This window comes from Gouania willdenowi, chromosome 17, assembly GCF_900634775.1.
Source record: "Gouania willdenowi chromosome 17, fGouWil2.1, whole genome shotgun sequence".
Taxonomy (NCBI): domain Eukaryota; kingdom Metazoa; phylum Chordata; class Actinopteri; order Blenniiformes; family Gobiesocidae; genus Gouania; species Gouania willdenowi.
The window spans coordinates 36,813,907-36,831,452 of NC_041060.1; the positions used below are offsets into that span (position 1 = coordinate 36,813,907).

At 40.1% G+C, this 17,546-nt stretch overlaps 1 protein-coding gene across 8 annotated transcripts in view; it reads left to right on the forward strand.

The window, feature by feature from the left end:
- kmt2cb (lysine (K)-specific methyltransferase 2Cb) overlaps positions 1 to 17,546 on the forward strand; it is a 154,656-nt gene that overhangs the window by 16,566 nt on the left and 120,544 nt on the right. For all 8 annotated transcript variants that reach the window (XM_028471917.1, XM_028471918.1, XM_028471923.1 and 5 more), the window contains exons 3-11: positions 7,896 to 7,969; positions 11,162 to 11,276; positions 13,227 to 13,391; positions 14,626 to 14,720; positions 15,215 to 15,324; positions 15,595 to 15,757; positions 15,834 to 16,005; positions 16,211 to 16,325; positions 17,332 to 17,507. In XM_028471917.1, the coding sequence (XP_028327718.1) occupies positions 7,896 to 7,969; positions 11,162 to 11,276; positions 13,227 to 13,391; positions 14,626 to 14,720; positions 15,215 to 15,324; positions 15,595 to 15,757; positions 15,834 to 16,005; positions 16,211 to 16,325; positions 17,332 to 17,507 (1,185 nt within the window). The remainder of the gene's footprint in view (positions 1 to 7,895; positions 7,970 to 11,161; positions 11,277 to 13,226; positions 13,392 to 14,625; positions 14,721 to 15,214; positions 15,325 to 15,594; positions 15,758 to 15,833; positions 16,006 to 16,210; positions 16,326 to 17,331; positions 17,508 to 17,546) is intronic.

The following is a 17,546-nucleotide window of genomic DNA, read 5'->3' on the forward strand; positions in this document are numbered from 1 at the left end:
ACCTGTAATGTAATGTAATAGCTTAATAAAAATAATAATATGAAGCTGATTAATGAATGGTGTACCTCATAATATACCTTTTAGTAAGTAAGAATGCATACTGTAGTACCTGCCTGGTGTTATATAACAACTAGTTTACTGTGTATACAGTACATGTCTGTGATATGGATCAATTATTAGTGATGAGCACATCATTAGACCAAGTGATTAGAAATAGAATATACAGTATATTGTGTCTCACAGTGCCATTAATGTGTTTAGTTATCATTTATAATATTAAACAATATATCGTTTATATTTCTACATTTTATTCACACATTCAGCTAACCATAGATTATGCATATGCACTTCTTGAATTTATTTTTTGTGACTTTTCATCTGTTACAAATAAAGCATAAATATTCAATGAAACGTGTTTGTTTAAAGTCGGTCTAAGTGAGTGAGTACAGTCTGAGTGTTGTAATATATTAAATATCACACAGATTAAGTCTATCTTTATCGTACAAAATCTCAGCGTATGTTTACATTTATATCCCTCTGACCTATGACCCCTGCAGGTCGTGTATGCACACTTCCAGAGTGAAAAGACCTTTAGACGTTCATCACATTTCCATAAATCATACCAAACATGCTTAATATGGTAAATAGACTTAACTATTGTCATTTACTTTGTATTTCAATGCGTCACACGTGGAAAATAAACATCATGCTGAAATCACACGGGATTACGTAGATATTTGACACATGCGTCCATTTGCTGCGGGACACTCGGCTTCATGTTTACATCCAGGAAATGATGATGTCACAAAACATATGTGTTGCTATTTTCCATCATATATGAGATACATTTCATACGTCAGATCTGTGACTTTCATTTCATGATCACACAAATTAGTAGATCATGTGTGTCTGTCTGTGTGTGTCTGTCTATGTGTCTGCCTGTGTGTGTGTGTGTGTGTGTGTGTGTCTGTCTGTGTGTGTGCGTGTCTGTCTGTCTGTGTGTGTGTTTGTGTCTGTCTATGCGTGTGTGTGTCTGTCTGTGTGTGTCTGTCTATGTGTCTGCCTGTGTGTGTGTGCGTGTCTGTCTGTCTGTGTGTGTGCGTGTCTCTCTGTCTGTGTGTGTGTTTGTGTCTGTCTGTCTATGCGTGTGTGTGTCTGTCTGTCTATGTGTTTGTGTCTATGTATGTGTCTGTTTGTCTGTCTGTCTGTCTGTGTGTGTGTGTGTCTCTGTCTGTCTGTGTGTTTGTGTCTGTGTGTGTGTGTTTGTGTGTGTGTTTGTATCTGTCTATGCGTGTGTGTGTCTGTCTGTGTGTTTGTGTCTACGTGTGTCTGTCTGTCTGTGTGTTTGTGTCTATGTGTGTCTGTCTGTCTGTCTATGTGTTTGTGTCTGTGTGTCTGTCTGTGTGTTTGTGTCTATGTGTGTGTCTGTCTGTCTATGTGTTTGTGTCTGTCTGTGTGTGTGTTTGTATCTGTCTATGCGTGTGTGTGTCTGTCTGTGTGTTTGTGTCTATGTCTGTCTGTCTGTCTATGTGTTTGTGTCTATGTGTTTGTGTGTGTCTGTCTGTCTGTCTGTGTGTTTGTGTCTATGTGTGTGTCTGTCTGTCTGTGTCTATGTGTGTCTGTCTGTCTGTCTGTGTGTGTGTGTGTGTGTTTGTGTGTGTCTGTCTGTCTGTCTGTCTGTCTGTGTGTGTGTGTGTGTGTTTGTGTGTGTGTTTGTGTCTGTCCATGCGTGTGTGTGTCTGTCTGTCTATGTGTTTGTGTCTATGTATGTGTCTGTTTGTCTGTCTGTCTGTCTGTGTGAGTGTGTGTGTCTGTCTGTCTATGTGTTTGTGTCTGTCTGTCTGTCTGTGTGTGTGTTTGTATCTGTCTATGCGTGTGTGTGTCTGTCTGTGTGTTTGTGTCTATGTCTGTCTGTCTGTCTATGTGTTTGTGTCTATGTGTTTGTGTGTGTCTGTCTGTCTGTCTGTGTGTTTGTGTCTATGTGTGTGTCTGTCTGTCTGTGTCTATGTGTGTCTGTCTGTCTGTCTGTGTGTGTGTGTGTGTGTTTGTGTGTGTCTGTCTGTCTGTCTGTGTGTGTGTGTGTGTGTGTGTTTGTGTGTGTGTTTGTGTCTGTCCATGCGTGTGTGTGTCTGTCTGTCTATGTGTTTGTGTCTATGTATGTGTCTGTTTGTCTGTCTGTCTGTCTGTGTGAGTGTGTGTGTCTGTCTGTCTATGTGTTTGTGTCTATGTATGTGTCTGTGTGTTTGTGTCTGTGTGTGTTTGTGTCTATGTGTGTCTGTCTATGTGTTTGTGTCTGTCTGTCTATGTGTTTGTGTCTGTCTGTCTGTGTGTTTGTGTCTGTGTGTGTCTGTCTGTCTGTGTTTGTGTCTATGTGTGTGTCTGTCTGTCTGTGTGTGTGTTTGTGTTTGTCTATGCGTGTGTGTGTTTGTCTGTCTGTCTGTCTGTGTGTTTGTGTCTGTCTATGCGTGTGTGTGTCTGTCTGTCTGTCTATGTGTTTGTGTCTATGTATGTGTCTGTCTGTGTGTGTGTTTGTGTGTGTGTTTGTATCTGTCTATGCGTGTGTGTGTGTGTCTGTCTGTCTGTGTGTTTGTGTCTATGTGTGTCTGTCTGTCTGTTTGTCTATGTGTTTGTGTCTATGTGTGTCTGTCTGTCTGTCTGTCTGTGTGTTTGTGTCTATGTGTGTGTCTGTGTGTGTGTGTGTTTGTGTGTGTGTTTGTGTCTGTCCATGCGTGTGTGTGTCTGTCTGTCTATGTGTTTGTGTCTATGTATGTGTCTGTTTGTCTGTCTCTCTGTGTGTGCGTGTGTGTGTCTGTCTGTCTGTTTGTGTGTGTGTTTGTGTGTGTGTTTGTATCTGTCTATGCGTGTGTGTGTCTCTGTCTGTCTGTGTTTGTGTCTGTCTGTCTGTGTGTTTGTGTCTGTGTGTGTGTGTCTGTCTGTGTTTGTGTCTATGTATGTGTCTGTCTGTCTGTGTGTGTGTGTTTGTGTCTGTCTGTCTGTTTGTTTGTGTGTGTGTTTGTGTGTGTGTTTGTATCTGTCTATGCGTGTGTGTGTCTCTGTCTGTCTGTGTGTGTCTGTCTGTCTGTGTTTGTGTCTGTGTGTGTCTGTCTGTCTGTGTTTGTGTCTGTGTGTGTCTGTCTGTGTGTTTGTGTCTGTGTGTGTCTGTCTGTCTGTGTTTGTGTCTATGTGTGTGTCTGTCTGTGTGTGTGTTTGTGTCTATGTGTGTCTGTCTGTCTATGTGTTTGTGTCTGTGTTTGTGTCTGTCTGTCTGTGTGTGTGTGTCTGTCTGTCTGTGTTTGTGTCTGTGTTTGTGTCTGTCTGTCTGTGTGTTTGTGTCTGTGTGTGTGTGTCTGTCTGTGTTTGTGTCTATGTATGTGTCTGTCTGTCTGTCTGTCTGTGTGTGTGTGTGTGTGTCTGTCTGTCTATGTGTTTGTGTCTGTCTGTCTGTTTGTTTGTGTGTGTGTTTGTGTGTGTGTTTGTATCTGTCTATGCGTGTGTGTGTCTCTGTCTGTCTGTGTGTGTCTGTCTGTCTGTGTTTGTGTCTGTGTGTGTCTGTCTGTCTGTGTTTGTGTCTGTGTGTGTCTGTCTGTGTGTTTGTGTCTGTGTGTGTCTGTCTGTCTGTGTTTGTGTCTATGTGTGTGTCTGTCTGTGTGTGTGTTTGTGACTATGTGTGTGTGTCTGTCTGTGTGTGTGTTTGTGTCTGTCTATGTGTGTGTCTGTCTGTGTGTGTGTGTGTGTCGTCTGTCTGTCTGCCTGTCTGTCTGTCTGTCTGTCTGTGTTTGTCTGTCTGTCTGTCTGTCTGTGTTTGTATGTCTGTCTGTGAGTGTGTGTTTGTATGTGTGTGTCCACATCATAGTGACTGATGACACTAGATGTGATGATAGAATCTAGCAGGCTCCGCCCACTTTCCATTTGCTCAAAATCCAAGTGTGATCCAGGCCAGTTTTTACAGGCTTCCCTCTGTGTGCTGGAACTACTTCCTCTATTATTTTCACCCTTTCTGTCCGTGTGTGTCTCTGTGTGTGCGTGTACAGTGCTTAGTTCTATACTAATGTGATATTAAATGGTAAATGGACTTTATATATATATATATATCTTTATTCCCACACTGTAGTCATCTCTAAGAGCCATGCAAGGCACTGGTCAACCTCTGGGGGAAACTTAGGGTTCAGTGCCTTGCTCAAGGACACTTTGACAAATAGACTGATACTTCTATCAGAAGATAACCCCTTATTGTAATTATATATGAAATAACTACAGGTTTTAATAAATTTAGATGTATTTAGATATTGATTTAATGTCCATGACTGCAGTAGTAACACTGGTTTATTCTCCACTTTTCTCTTGTTTTTCACCTTAATAGAACTAGTGCAGTTCCCTTTAGAAGTATGTATTCATATAGTGGGAGGAGCTTAAGTTGAGTTGTCAATTATGTCCAAATGAGTTTGTGTGAAGGTTGTATGTACATAGAGGTGTACATACTGTACTTTGTAGTGTTATAAAGGGTTTATGTGTGGGTGTAAAATAAAATAGTGTGTGTGATTTATCTGGTTTAATTCTATGAAACATGAATATGATAAATGTGTTTGTTGTTTTTTACTCATTTTTATATTTTTCTGTAATGTATGTTTTTTGGAGTCATTTTGTGTTTTTTTATGTTTTTAGTGTAGTTTTGTGCATTTATGTTGTCATTTTGTGTATTTTTTGTATATGTATTTATTGTTGTGTATTTTGAGTCATTTTCATATTTTTGTTGTTGTTTGGTGTATTTTTCTGTAATGTATGTCTTTTGGAGTCATTTTGTGTGTTTTTGTGCATTTCTGTTGTGGTTTTGTGTACTTTTTGTATAAATAAAGTGTTGTTTTATTTATTTATCTAACCCTAACCCTAGAGAAGGAAGTAGCACGAAAAATGAAGGTTTTGCAACACCAAAGTTGCAACTCTCTCTCTAAACGGCTCTGTGTGCGTTCAGCATGTCGGTTTATACACCGGCACTCTCACACGTACGCGCATCAGCCGTGTGTGTGTGTGTGTTTACATAGTAGCTGCTAGCATCTGAACACATAGAATAATAAAAGAAGAAACACTCACCCTTGCACAGAACAAACGTTAATCATAGTAGAGCCGTGTTGTGGACCCATCCACTCACAGATATGTTACATTCCTCTGTCTGAAGAAGCAGAATGTCTGTGATATGGTCAGCTAACGATGCTCAATACCGCGCTCACTAGGGAGGAAGCAGTAATCTTAAAATTAAAATGAATGTTTTGCAACACCAAATTACTCTAAAATAACGGATGCACACACTGTGCGTGTGTGTGTGTGTGTGTGTTCCTGTGAAATGTTTGAGACGCTGATAACCAAACTCCATAGCCATTGTAGGGCCAATCAAAACAAAACGTAAAGCTCCAAACTACATGAGTGAATAAGTAAATTAAAGTATTATCTACAATTCAGATCTTTTTTTAAAACAAAACTCATTGTTTACCTTTGAACCGAGTGGTCAGAGTTTAACTTCCATGGACGGCACCACAGAGAATCTGTAGTTTACCAGATGGAGAATTGAACGGGTTGAGTTTAATACTGACTATAGTGAAACAGTGCGTTATTGAACAATTACACAGACAGTTATATGGTTTATACTATGGGAAACGTGTCTGTAAAAGACTCACCAGTGGCTGATGGTTTCAATGATCTATTCAGAGAGGTCTATGTTGGAGACGTTGATGATAGCATGGCAGGCACAGTCATGGAGACGGAAGAGGGAGTGGACTCCGTGATCCGCGACTTAAAGGAAGTTTGGGATCGCGGGGATAATTTTAAATAACCATGAAATATGAACCTAAATAACTTTTAGCTGTCCAAAAACGTTTTTAATATTTTAATATTTATACGACCCGGAACCGGAAGCAGCGCGCTCAATACCGCGCTCACTACCGAGAGGGAGCTGTAATCTTAAAATGAAAATGAACATTTTGCAACACCAAATTACTCCAAAATAACAAATACACACACTTGGGGTATTTTGGAAGTCGTTGACTAAGTTTCAGGTTGAACTCATACCACGTCAGGGAGATATTCGCTCGATACACACACAGACCTTTTTTGCTTTTATAGATGGACTAGTTCAGTGCCCGTTGGAAGTATGTATTCATATAGTGGGAGCTTAAGTTGAGTTGTCAATTATTGGCATAATAATAATAACATACTCTGTAGCATTATAAAGGGGTTTATTTGTGGGTGCAAAGTAAAATAGCGTGTGCAATTTCCCTGGTTTAATTCTGAGACGTGCATGATAAATGTGTTTGTTTTTTTTCTTTGCTCATTTTTATATATTTTTTGTTTGGTGTATTTTTCTGTAATGTATGTTTTTTTGGAGTCATTATGTGTATTTTTGTATCTTTCTGTTGTTTTTGTGCATTTTTTGTATAATTATTGTTTTTTGTTGCATTTGTAGTGTGATTCTGGAGTCATTTTGTATCTTTTTTTTTAGTGTTGTTTTTTGTATTTCTGTTGTGTTTTGTGTTATTTTTGTATAAATATTTAGTTTTGTGTATTTTGAGTCCTTTTCATATTTTTGTTGTCGTGTGTGTGTGTGTGTGTGTGTGTGTGTGTGTGTGTGTGTGTGTGTGTGTGTGTGTGTGTGTGTGTGTGTGTGTGAATCCATTCTAAATATGTCACCAGTCCATCCACATGTACCTGTCTAACGTTCACTAAACGTCTCTAATGTCAGTAGTCAGATGTAGAGGCAGGTGTGACGTTAGTGAAGCTGCAGTAATCAGATGACCTTTACTATGTAACAACATGTAAACACTTAGATCTGACTGTAACACTACAGTCACTACCACCCTATGGACGGGTGTAGTGACACAGACTGTAACCAGACTAAATGGTGGTCTGTTACACACACACACCTGCACACATGTCACGTAGATGGTGATCAATAGTGAAGCACACCTGATCGACGTGTGTGTGTGCGACTCTCTACCTGGGACTCTAATCTCCTCCGTTGGTTCTCACACACACACACGCTGCTGATCAATGTACAGCTTTCAACACAGCAGCCATTGTCATCAATAACTTCAGGATGAGGTCTGTCTGGTCTAAATAGCGTACCGTCAAACTAAATAAGGAACAGTAAAAAAGTATTTTTCATCCAAAGAGAAGTCCACAGGAGCTCACGCACACACCAGAAGTGAGCTGTGCTGTGAAATAGATATAGATGGTGCGCTAGCGCCCCCTCACACCCTGAGGTCAAAAGTTGAATAGGTTTCATTTCTGAGTCGTTCAGAAGTGAATAAAATTAAAATAAACATTTGGAAATGACCAAATTACTCCAAAATAACAGATACACACACTCGAGGTCTTTGGAACACGTTGACTAAGTTTCAGGTCGAACAGGCACCACGTTGAGTAGATATTCACTCCACACACAGACCTTTATCTTTTATAGATAGATATTTGTGACATTAGCATGCTAACAGTGGCTATTTATTTAGAATGGATGACAGACATAGTGGATGACGCTGATGCTTTTCTGTAATACACATTTCTATCATTAGCAGAGGAAACATTATAAGAGCTGGATTTGATTCCTTGGATGTAATGTCACTAATCATTCTTAAGAATTAGTTAAAGAACCACTGTTTAATAAGATCCAACCGTTCTGTTACGTCTTTATAAAGGACAAAAAATAGATCAATTCAGTGATGAATTCTAATGGAGGTTATTGATTGGCTCGTACAAACACTCCACCACAGATGTGTGTAATGTCTGTGGGTTGGTGAAGGGATTTTAACAATGATCATGATTCTTCTTTAACACCTTCATTAGAGATCATGTGTTTTCAGCTCATTCTGACGTTGTTGTTGTTGTTGTTGTTGTTGTTGTTGTTGCAGGGGGCGGAGCAAAGGGAGGTCAGCTGTGGATGAGGAGGACAGCATGGATGGAAGTGACATCACACAGTTCACAGGTGATTTAAACCCTTCAGTTCATTGTTAGAAAAGCATTGATCAGGTTATTTTATTCCATCAGAGATCAATAGCAGGAATGAGACCAACTTACCAGGGTTCACACCAGCATATTGATCTTCTACGCTGTGATATTGATCCTCTACGCTGTGATATTGATCTTCTACGCTGTGATATTGATCTTCTACGCTGTGATATTGATCTTCTACGCTGTGATATTGATCTTCTACGCTGTGATATTGATCTTCTACGCTGTGATATTGATCTTCTACGCTGTGATATTGATCCTCTACGCTGTGATATTGATCTTCTACGCTGTGATATTGATCTTCTACACTGTGATATTGATCTTCTACGCTGTGATATTGATCCTCTACGCTGTGATATTGATCTTCTACGCTGTGATCTTCTACGCTGTGATATTGATCTTCTACGCTGTGATATTGATCTTCTACGCTGTGATATTGATCTTCTACGCTGTGATATTGATCTTCTACGCTGTGATATTGATCTTCTACGCTGTGATATTGATCTTCTACGCTGTGATATTGATCTTCTACGCTGTGATATTGATCCTCTACGCTGTGATATTGATCCTCTACGCTGTGATATTGATCTTCTATGCTGTGATATTGATCTTCTACGCTGTGATATTGATCCTCTACGCTGTGATATTGATCTTCTACGCTGTGATATTGATCTTCTACGCTGTGATATTGATCCTCTACGCTGTGATATTGATCTTCTACGCTGTGATATTGATCTTCTACGCTGTGATATTGATCCTCTACGCTGTGATATTGATCCTCTACGCTGTGATATTGATCCTCTACGCTGTGATATTGATCTCTACGCTGTGATATTGATCCTCTACGCTGTGATATTGATCCTCTACGCTGTGATATTGATCCTCTACGCTGTGATATTGATCTCTACGCTGTGATATTGATCTCTACGCTGTGATATTGATCTCTACGCTGTGATATTGATCCTCTACGCTGTGATATTGATCCTCTACGCTGTGATATTGATCCTCTACGCTGTGATATTGATCCTCTACGCTGTGATATTGATCTTCTACGCTGTGAAATTGATCCTCTACGCTGTGATATTGATCCTCTACGCTGTGATATTGATCCTCTACGCTGTGATATTGATCTTCTACGCTGTGATATTGATCTTCTACGCTGTGATATTGATCCTCTACGCTGTGATATTGATCCTCTACGCTGTGATATTGATCCTCTACGCTGTGATATTGATCTTCTACGCTGTGATATTGATCCTCTACGCTGTGATATTGATCCTCTACGCTGTGATATTGATCTTCTACGCTGTGATATTGATCCTCTACGCTGTGATATTGATCCTCTACGCTGTGATATTGATCCTCTACGCTGTGATATTGATCTCTACGCTGTGATATTGATCCTCTACGCTGTGATATTGATCCTCTACGCTGTGATATTGATCTCTACGCTGTGATATTGATCCTCTACGCTGTGATATTGATCTTCTACGCTGTGATATTGATCCTCTACGCTGTGATATTGATCTTCTACGCTGTGATATTGATCTTCTACGCTGTGATATTGATCTTCTACGCTGTGATATTGATCTCTACGCTGTGATATTGATCCTCTACGCTGTGATATTGATCTTCTACGCTGTGATATTGATCCTCTACGCTGTGATATTGATCTTCTACGCTGTGATATTGATCTCTACGCTGTGATAATGATTCTTTACGTTGTGATATTGATCCTCTACGCTGTGATATTGATCCTCTACGCTGTGATATTGATCTCTACGCTGTGATAATGATTCTTTACGTTGTGATATTGATCTCTACGCTGTGATATTGATCCTCTACGCTGTGATATTGATCCTCTACGCTGTGATATTGATCCTCTACGCTGTGATATTGATCCTCTACGCTGTGATATTGATCTTCTACGCTGTGATATTGATCCTCTACGCTGTGATATTGATCCCTACGCTGTGATATTGATCTCTACGCTGTGATATTGATCCTCTACGCTGTGATATTGATCCTCTACGCTGTGATATTGATTCTTTACGTTGTGATATTGATCCTCTACGCTGTGATATTGATCCTCTACGCTGTGATATTGATCTTCTACGCTGTGATATTGATCTTCTACGCTGTGATATTGATCTTCTGCGCTGTGATATTGATCCTCTACGCTGTGATATTGATTCTTTACGTTGTGATATTGATTCTTTACGTTGTGATATTGATTCTTTACGTTGTGATATTGATCCTCTACGTTGTGATATTGATCTTCTACGCTGTGATATTGATCTTCTATGCTGTGATATTGATCTTCTACGTTGTGATATTGATCTTCTACGCTGTGATATTGATCTTCTACGCTGTGATATTGATCCTCTACGCTGTGATATTGATCCTCTACGCTGTGATATTGATCCTCTACGCTGTGATATTGATCCTCTACGCTGTGATATTGATCTTCTACGCTGTGATATTGATCCTCTACGTTGTGATATTGATTCTCTACGTTGTGATATTGATCCCCTACGCTGTGATATTGATCCTCGACACTATGTTCCAACCAGCGTACAGGTTCATTCTGTTGTCCATACAGAGCAGTTTGATCTTAAGTGAACCACAGATTTCATGCAGCAAAAGAGTAATTGCGTCATAGTTGTCTCTAGTTTACACTTCTACGTATACATAAAATACTTATAATCTCAGAAACCAACAATATTCAAGCAATAAGTGGCAACAGTCCTGATGGGACTGTTGCCACTTATTGCTTGAATATTGAACATTTACTAGATTTTGTGACAAATTTCTATTCAATTAAGTGAAATTTTATGTCATAATGTGATGAAAATAGAAGGAAAGCACCAGGAAAACAGTGAGTTTCATTTACACAATTATTCATGTTATTTCTGTGACTTTTACTTTCTCCTGCGGGTTGAAATGAATGCTTCAAAGGGCCGGGTTTGGCCCCCGGGCCATGAGTTTGACACATGGTTTAGTCCTAATTTGTGAAGTTTGGGGCTCAGTTTCTCTTTCTGAGCTTTGGTTCAATAATTAAAGTTTAAAACTAGTTCTAAGCACCAATGTATGAATAAGTGTAGCATTGATCTGTTTAGCAAACAGTCAACCTGTGTGTGTGTGTGTGTGTGTGTGTCTCCATCAGAAACCCAGATGCAGCTGCTGGAGACGGTGGAGGACCAGTCAGCCTCTCTGAGTCAGAATCAGAGTCCAACACAATCTTCTGTTCCAGCCCATGGAGACCATTCAGTCACCAGCAGGTTAGCTTAGCTCCTTAGCGTTAGCATGTATACACACAGGAGGCTAGCTCCTCAGTGTTAGCTGTATGAAGCTAACAGCAGGTGTATATAAAGGATGGTGTGTTTTAAGCATGTGGACATTAATGGATATCAATCAGTATTTAGATACAAACGATACGAGTTTATTGATTCATTCAGTGACATCGGTACAATTTACAGGTGAAATCCAGATGCATTGGTCACTGTGTGCCTGCATCAGTAAAATCCATGGTTGCATTCATCCATCCATCATCCAGCCATCATCCATTTTCTGACTTGTTCCTATTTTCAGGGTCGCGGGGCGTTTTTTTTATGCTGTATTTAATTCTATCCTGTTTTTCTGAGGTACACTGAATGCACCACCACGCTTCACGTGTTGTTTTGAACACGAACTGAAGCAGGAAGCATGTTGGTACCGCTACAAAGTTACAGAAACATGGAGGTCAGCTAGAGCAGCAGCTAGAGATGAGATTTATAACGCACATAAAAACTACAAATCAGTTGTAGAAAGATGGTAAAGTTGACCAGAATCATGTGGTTTGTAAAGAATGGCGTGCTGCTAAACCTAAACACACTGAGGGTGCATATGTATATATATATATATATATATATCTCTAATAACATAGTCTACGGTGGTAGTCTAGAGCTCCCTCTACCTGTGATACACATAACACATAACTGACCCCACATTGTTTACCAATGAAGGCGTTTCAAATTAAAAGTGAATGTTTATCATTTTTACGGATTTCAATGACATTTACAAGCGTTGGGAAAAATGTTCCGTGATTTCTAGACAGCCCCCAAAAAATGACATCACTGCCTCCTTTCCTTTAGCCCGCCTTCATTCACAGACTACGTGCTTTTTGTCTCCTTACGCGCGGTGGGCGTGTCAGCAGCCTGGACCAGAGAATATGCACAGGAGAGCGGTGCGTATCTGCAGGCGTCCAAAATGCGCTCAAGTCCAGATGGGAGAATAGAACCCCTAGTGTCCGTATGGCAGTGGGAGAAAACTGTTGTTAAATGTTGCTGAGTTGGCTGACAAAGACCTGTAGCTCCTCCCACGAGGTGTGTGTGTTCAAAGCTCGGTGTGTGACGCGTCTGTGATACAAAGTCTCTATGGATGTGAGTGTGTGGCCAGTGATTTGTTGATTATACGTTTGAGTTTTGTGTGTGAATGACTGTCCAGACTATTATTGATGATGTTCTCTGTTATGGCTGTAAAACTGAAGGAGGATGTTTCCTCCTTTTTGAGCTGTTGTAAGAAAAACAGTTTTTTTATTGGCTTTTTTGTAGGTCTTATCTGAATGTTGTTTCCATTTGAATGTGTGTACAGAGGAATTTGAAAGAGTCTGTGATGGCTATGGCTTCACATTTGATACAAAGGGCTGTTATAGGTGTGGGTGAATGAGAGAAGTTAATTATGAGTTCCTTAGTTTTTGATGTGTTGAGCTGAAGGTTATTGTTCTGGCACCATGTGACTGCTTGGGTGACCTGAGCACGATAATAGTTTTCATTATTGTCAGTGATGAGTCCAATTATTGTTGTCTGCGTATTTAAAAATGGATACTGAGCTGTGTGAAGATGTGAGCATGTTTGTGTAGAGGGAGAACAACCAGGGCGATGAGTAGCACCGATGCTGATGGTCTGGGGTTGGGATACAACAAATCCTCTGCCTCTAGTACTATAGTGCATCACAGCTACTTATTTACTATTTACATTTTTGGTATAATTTCTTGGTATCATGTTGAATCACATCGTACCATATTGCGTTGTATTGCATTGTGTAGAATTTAATTGCCACCAAACCAATATCAAATCGTGAACAGGGGTAAATAGTATTGTGTCGTATCACCAGGGGATCCAATGTATGGCTAATGTATGGTATCGCTGGCAGTGTATGGAGATTCACATGCCTAGTGTGCTTGGTTCCAGGGAGCGTCTCTGTGCCTTCTGTTACTGTGGTAACCGTAGCCTTCTGGGCCAAGGTGAACTGCATGCGTTCAGCGTCTCTCTGCAGCTCTTCAGCCACAGCAGTGATGGAGAGAGAAGCTCTCAGCCTCTAGAGGCACCAACCAGCTCAGGACACAAGAACAACATGTAAGTCACCTGATCTGATACAGACATGCATATAGAGCTTTATCAATGGAGCTCATTCTTAGCTTAGAGCTGTCAGTTCATACTTGTCTATGTACACACTTATCTATGTATGCACTTATCTCTGTACGCACTTATCTCTGTACGCACTTATATCTCTTCACACTCATCTATGTACACACTTATTTCATATCTCTGTACACACTTATCTATGTACACACTTATATCTCTTCACACTCATCTATGTACACACTTATTTCTGTACACACTTATCTATGTACACACTTATCTCTGTACACACTTATATCTCTTCACACTCATCTATGTACACACTTATTTCATATCTCTGTACACACTTATATCTCTTCACACTCATCTATGTACACACTTATTTCTGTACACACTTATCTATGTACACACTTATTTCATATCTCTGTACACACTTATCTCTGTATGCACTTATATCTCTTCACACTCATCTATGTACACACTTATTTCATATCTCTGTACGCACTTATCTATGTACACACTTATCTATGTACACACTAATCTATGTACACACTTATTTCATATCTCTGTACACACTTATCTCTGTATGCACTTATCTATGTACACACTTATCTATGTACACACTAATCTATGTACACACTTATTTCATATCTCTGTACGCACTTATATCTGTACGCACTTATATCTGTACACACTTATATCTCTTCACACTCATCTCTGTACACACTTATTTCATATCTCTATACACACTTATCTCTGTATGCACTTATATCTGTACGCACTTATATCTGTACACACTTATATCTCTTCACACTCATCTCTGTACACACTTATTTCATATTTATTTACACACTTATCTCTGTAAATCTCTTTTCACCTGCTAAATAGAGAAATGTATTTAGTTCCTGATCAATAATGACATCTGATATCACAAAAGGATTGAATTATATTGAATATCAGATATAATATATTTAGTTTTAATTTTGATTTATTGAGGTTATTTTATTGTGTCTAAAAATGAAATGTGTGTAATCCATTAGTAATAATCAATATGTTACAGACAGACAGCATGAATCCTTTGACTATTGAACACTATCAATAAAACAGGTAGATGTGATGATTGATCAGCATATCAGACTTCTGTTGTTAATCTGTAAATATAGTAAACATAGCTGTGGTTTCTGTCCACTGAAAGAGTGACTCATCTTGTTCTCTGTGCTCGTTGCAGTGGGTCTGAGAGCTGTGAGGAGGAAGCAGACCCTGATGAGCTTTCTCATGTGGGTCTCCCAAAAGATCTCAATGTCCAGTCTCTGTTTGAGTCTGGTAAGTGTTCTCTACCTCCAGACGTATGATCAATAGATTCATCATAAGCTACAAGCATTGATCAGTGCACTGACCAATAGGAAGCTAGTAATTCTAACCCAGTGGTTCCACCTTTATGGCTCCTGATCCCATTTTTGTTTCACAATATTCTGGCGGCCCCCCAAACCACTTATCAAATTAGTTTTTATGATACTATAGTGTTTATTATACTGTGTTACAAAAACAGGGATTAGTGCACCATAGTGCATTTTATTTATATAACTATATCCAATATTTGTTTGAGATTGGGTATGGTCAAACTATAATTTTAATCATTTTTTTCTATTTATTACCTGACATTTTAGGCAAACACATTTTAATTCCGGGCGACACTATATGGGATCATGATCCCAAGATTGAAAAACACTGGTTTAACCCATGCAGGTACAGCAGGATGGTTTCTCTGTGTTAGCTTGTGACTCCTCCTCCTCCTCTGTGTGACTCCTCCTCCTTAGGGCAGTGTTGGGCACACCAGCGTTGTGCCTTGTGGTCCGACGGCGTTTGTGAAGGCGAGGGACAATCTCTGCTAAATGTGGACAGAGCCATCGACTCAGGGAGCACAAAGGTCTGTAACAGTAACAGTGTCTGTAACAGTAACAGTGTCTGTAACAGTAACAGTGTCTGTAACAGTGTCTGTAACAGTGTCTGTAACAGTAACAGTGTCTAACAGTGTCTGTAACAGTGTCTGTAACAGTAGCAGTGAATCAGACTGGCCAGTGAAATGGTAACATGAACTAGCCTGAGCTAACATCAGCTAGCCTCAGTTAACATTGCCTGAGCTAGTCTCAGTGTGTGAAAGTGTAGCGTATGCTAACGTGCTAACGTCCTCCTGCAGCACTGTGCCTATTGTAAGCGCCTTGGAGCATCCATGAAGTGCTGTGCTGACGGATGTGCTCACCTCTACCATTACCCCTGTGCGGGGGCCGCTGGGACCTTTCAGGATATCAGGAGCCTGCTGCTGCTCTGCCCACAACACGTTCCATTGGCCCTTCACAAATGTGGGTGGAACTTCCTGTTTACAGCACCATCCCAGTACCAGTAGCTGTGTATTACATGTGTTGTTTCCTGTTCCAGTTGCAGAGGAGGTGAAGTGTGTGCTGTGTGACAGTGCAGGGGACCTCCAGGACCAGCTGTTCTGCACCAGCTGTGGTCTGCACTACCACGGCATGTGCCTGGACATGGCCGTCACCCCCCTGAGGAGAGCCGGGTGGCAGTGCCCCGACTGTAAAGTCTGCCAGACCTGCAAGTACGTGAGCCACTGACCTTTGACCTGATGCACATGGACAGGTTACAACTAATGAATTGATTATTGATCAATTGTGTGTGTGTGTGTGTGTGTGTGTGTGTGTGTGTGTGTGTGTGTGTGTGTGTGTGTGTGTGTGTGTGTGTGTGTGTGTGTGTGTGTGTGTGTGTGTGTGTGTGTGTGTGTGCGCGCGTGCGTGTGTGTGTAGAAACCCTGGAGAGGACACTAAGATGCTCGTGTGTGACATGTGTGACAAAGGCTACCACACCTTCTGTTTGCAGCCTGCCATCGACTCTCTGCCCACCAACGGGTGGAGGTGTAAGGTACGGGTCCTTCTGCCCTGGTGTTCTGCTCCAACAGGTGTCCATGCTAAATGGTGACACATAGGATATCACAATGTTAAAACGCCACTAGCTGCATCATCGAGGAGGTTTGTTTTTATCTTTTATAAGTCCAATAAAAACAAGTTTTTTATATATATATTTATAAATATTGTGTTGTTATTTGAGCTCATTATTATTTATCATTCAACAGTCAAAGCACTTCCTGAGAAAGTTTATGTTTGACTTTGTTAGAATAGGGCTGCACTTAAGGATTATTTTATTATTCTATTCAATCAATCAAGCTTTATTTATGTAGAACCTTTCAAACTAATTAAATTCTAGTCCAAAGTGCTTCACATAATTCTGTGATTAATAAAAGTTTAAAATGATAAAAAAAATTAAAATTTGTTACTAATGCACAAATAATTAATTTAATAACACCATTAAAAAGTAAAAATAGAGCAAAGAAGGGAAGAATTTATGAAAGACATAACATTATAATTAGCATAAAACAGTAAAAATGTAATTCAAAGAATAAAATATTTAACAGAGTAGATTTAGCTTGCGTTTACATTCCTGTTTTATGTTTGCAAAATTAACACAAAAGGTTTTATTTTTTAACCTAATTCAGCTTTTTATAGCCAACCAATGGCCCTCTGTCTAATATTGCCCCCCCCCGATCAACGTTGATGCACAAAGTGACTCCAAAAACCAATATAATAATTAAAAAAAGCAGTGTCAACAAAAGTAATCAATTCAACTATTGCTCACAATGATGACAAAACACAAAGACTGAAAGTCACTAAACAACAAAAGCATACAGGACGACTATAAACACACACAAACTCTTTGTTGTTTCCTGTGTTAATGCTCTGATTGGTTGAATGCTGGTCATGTGACCCTCAGATCAGATACAGTCACATATTTGTGGCCCCGCCCCTGTGATCAAAGTTTGATAGAGTTTTAGATCTTCAAAGTAAAACCATGTTGTGTTACGTGGTTGTAGAAGTGCAGGGTGTGCGTTCAGTGCGGGACTCGAACCAGCAACCACTGGCACCACGCCAGCCTGCTGTGTGACAGCTGCGTCCACAACCAGGACCCCGCTCTGGGCTGTCCAACGTGTGCCTGCGTCCTGGACACCCAGCACCACAAAGACCTGCTGTTCTGCCAAACCTGTAAAAGGTGACCACATTGTTTTTTTCACCCATGCTAGTGTGGAGC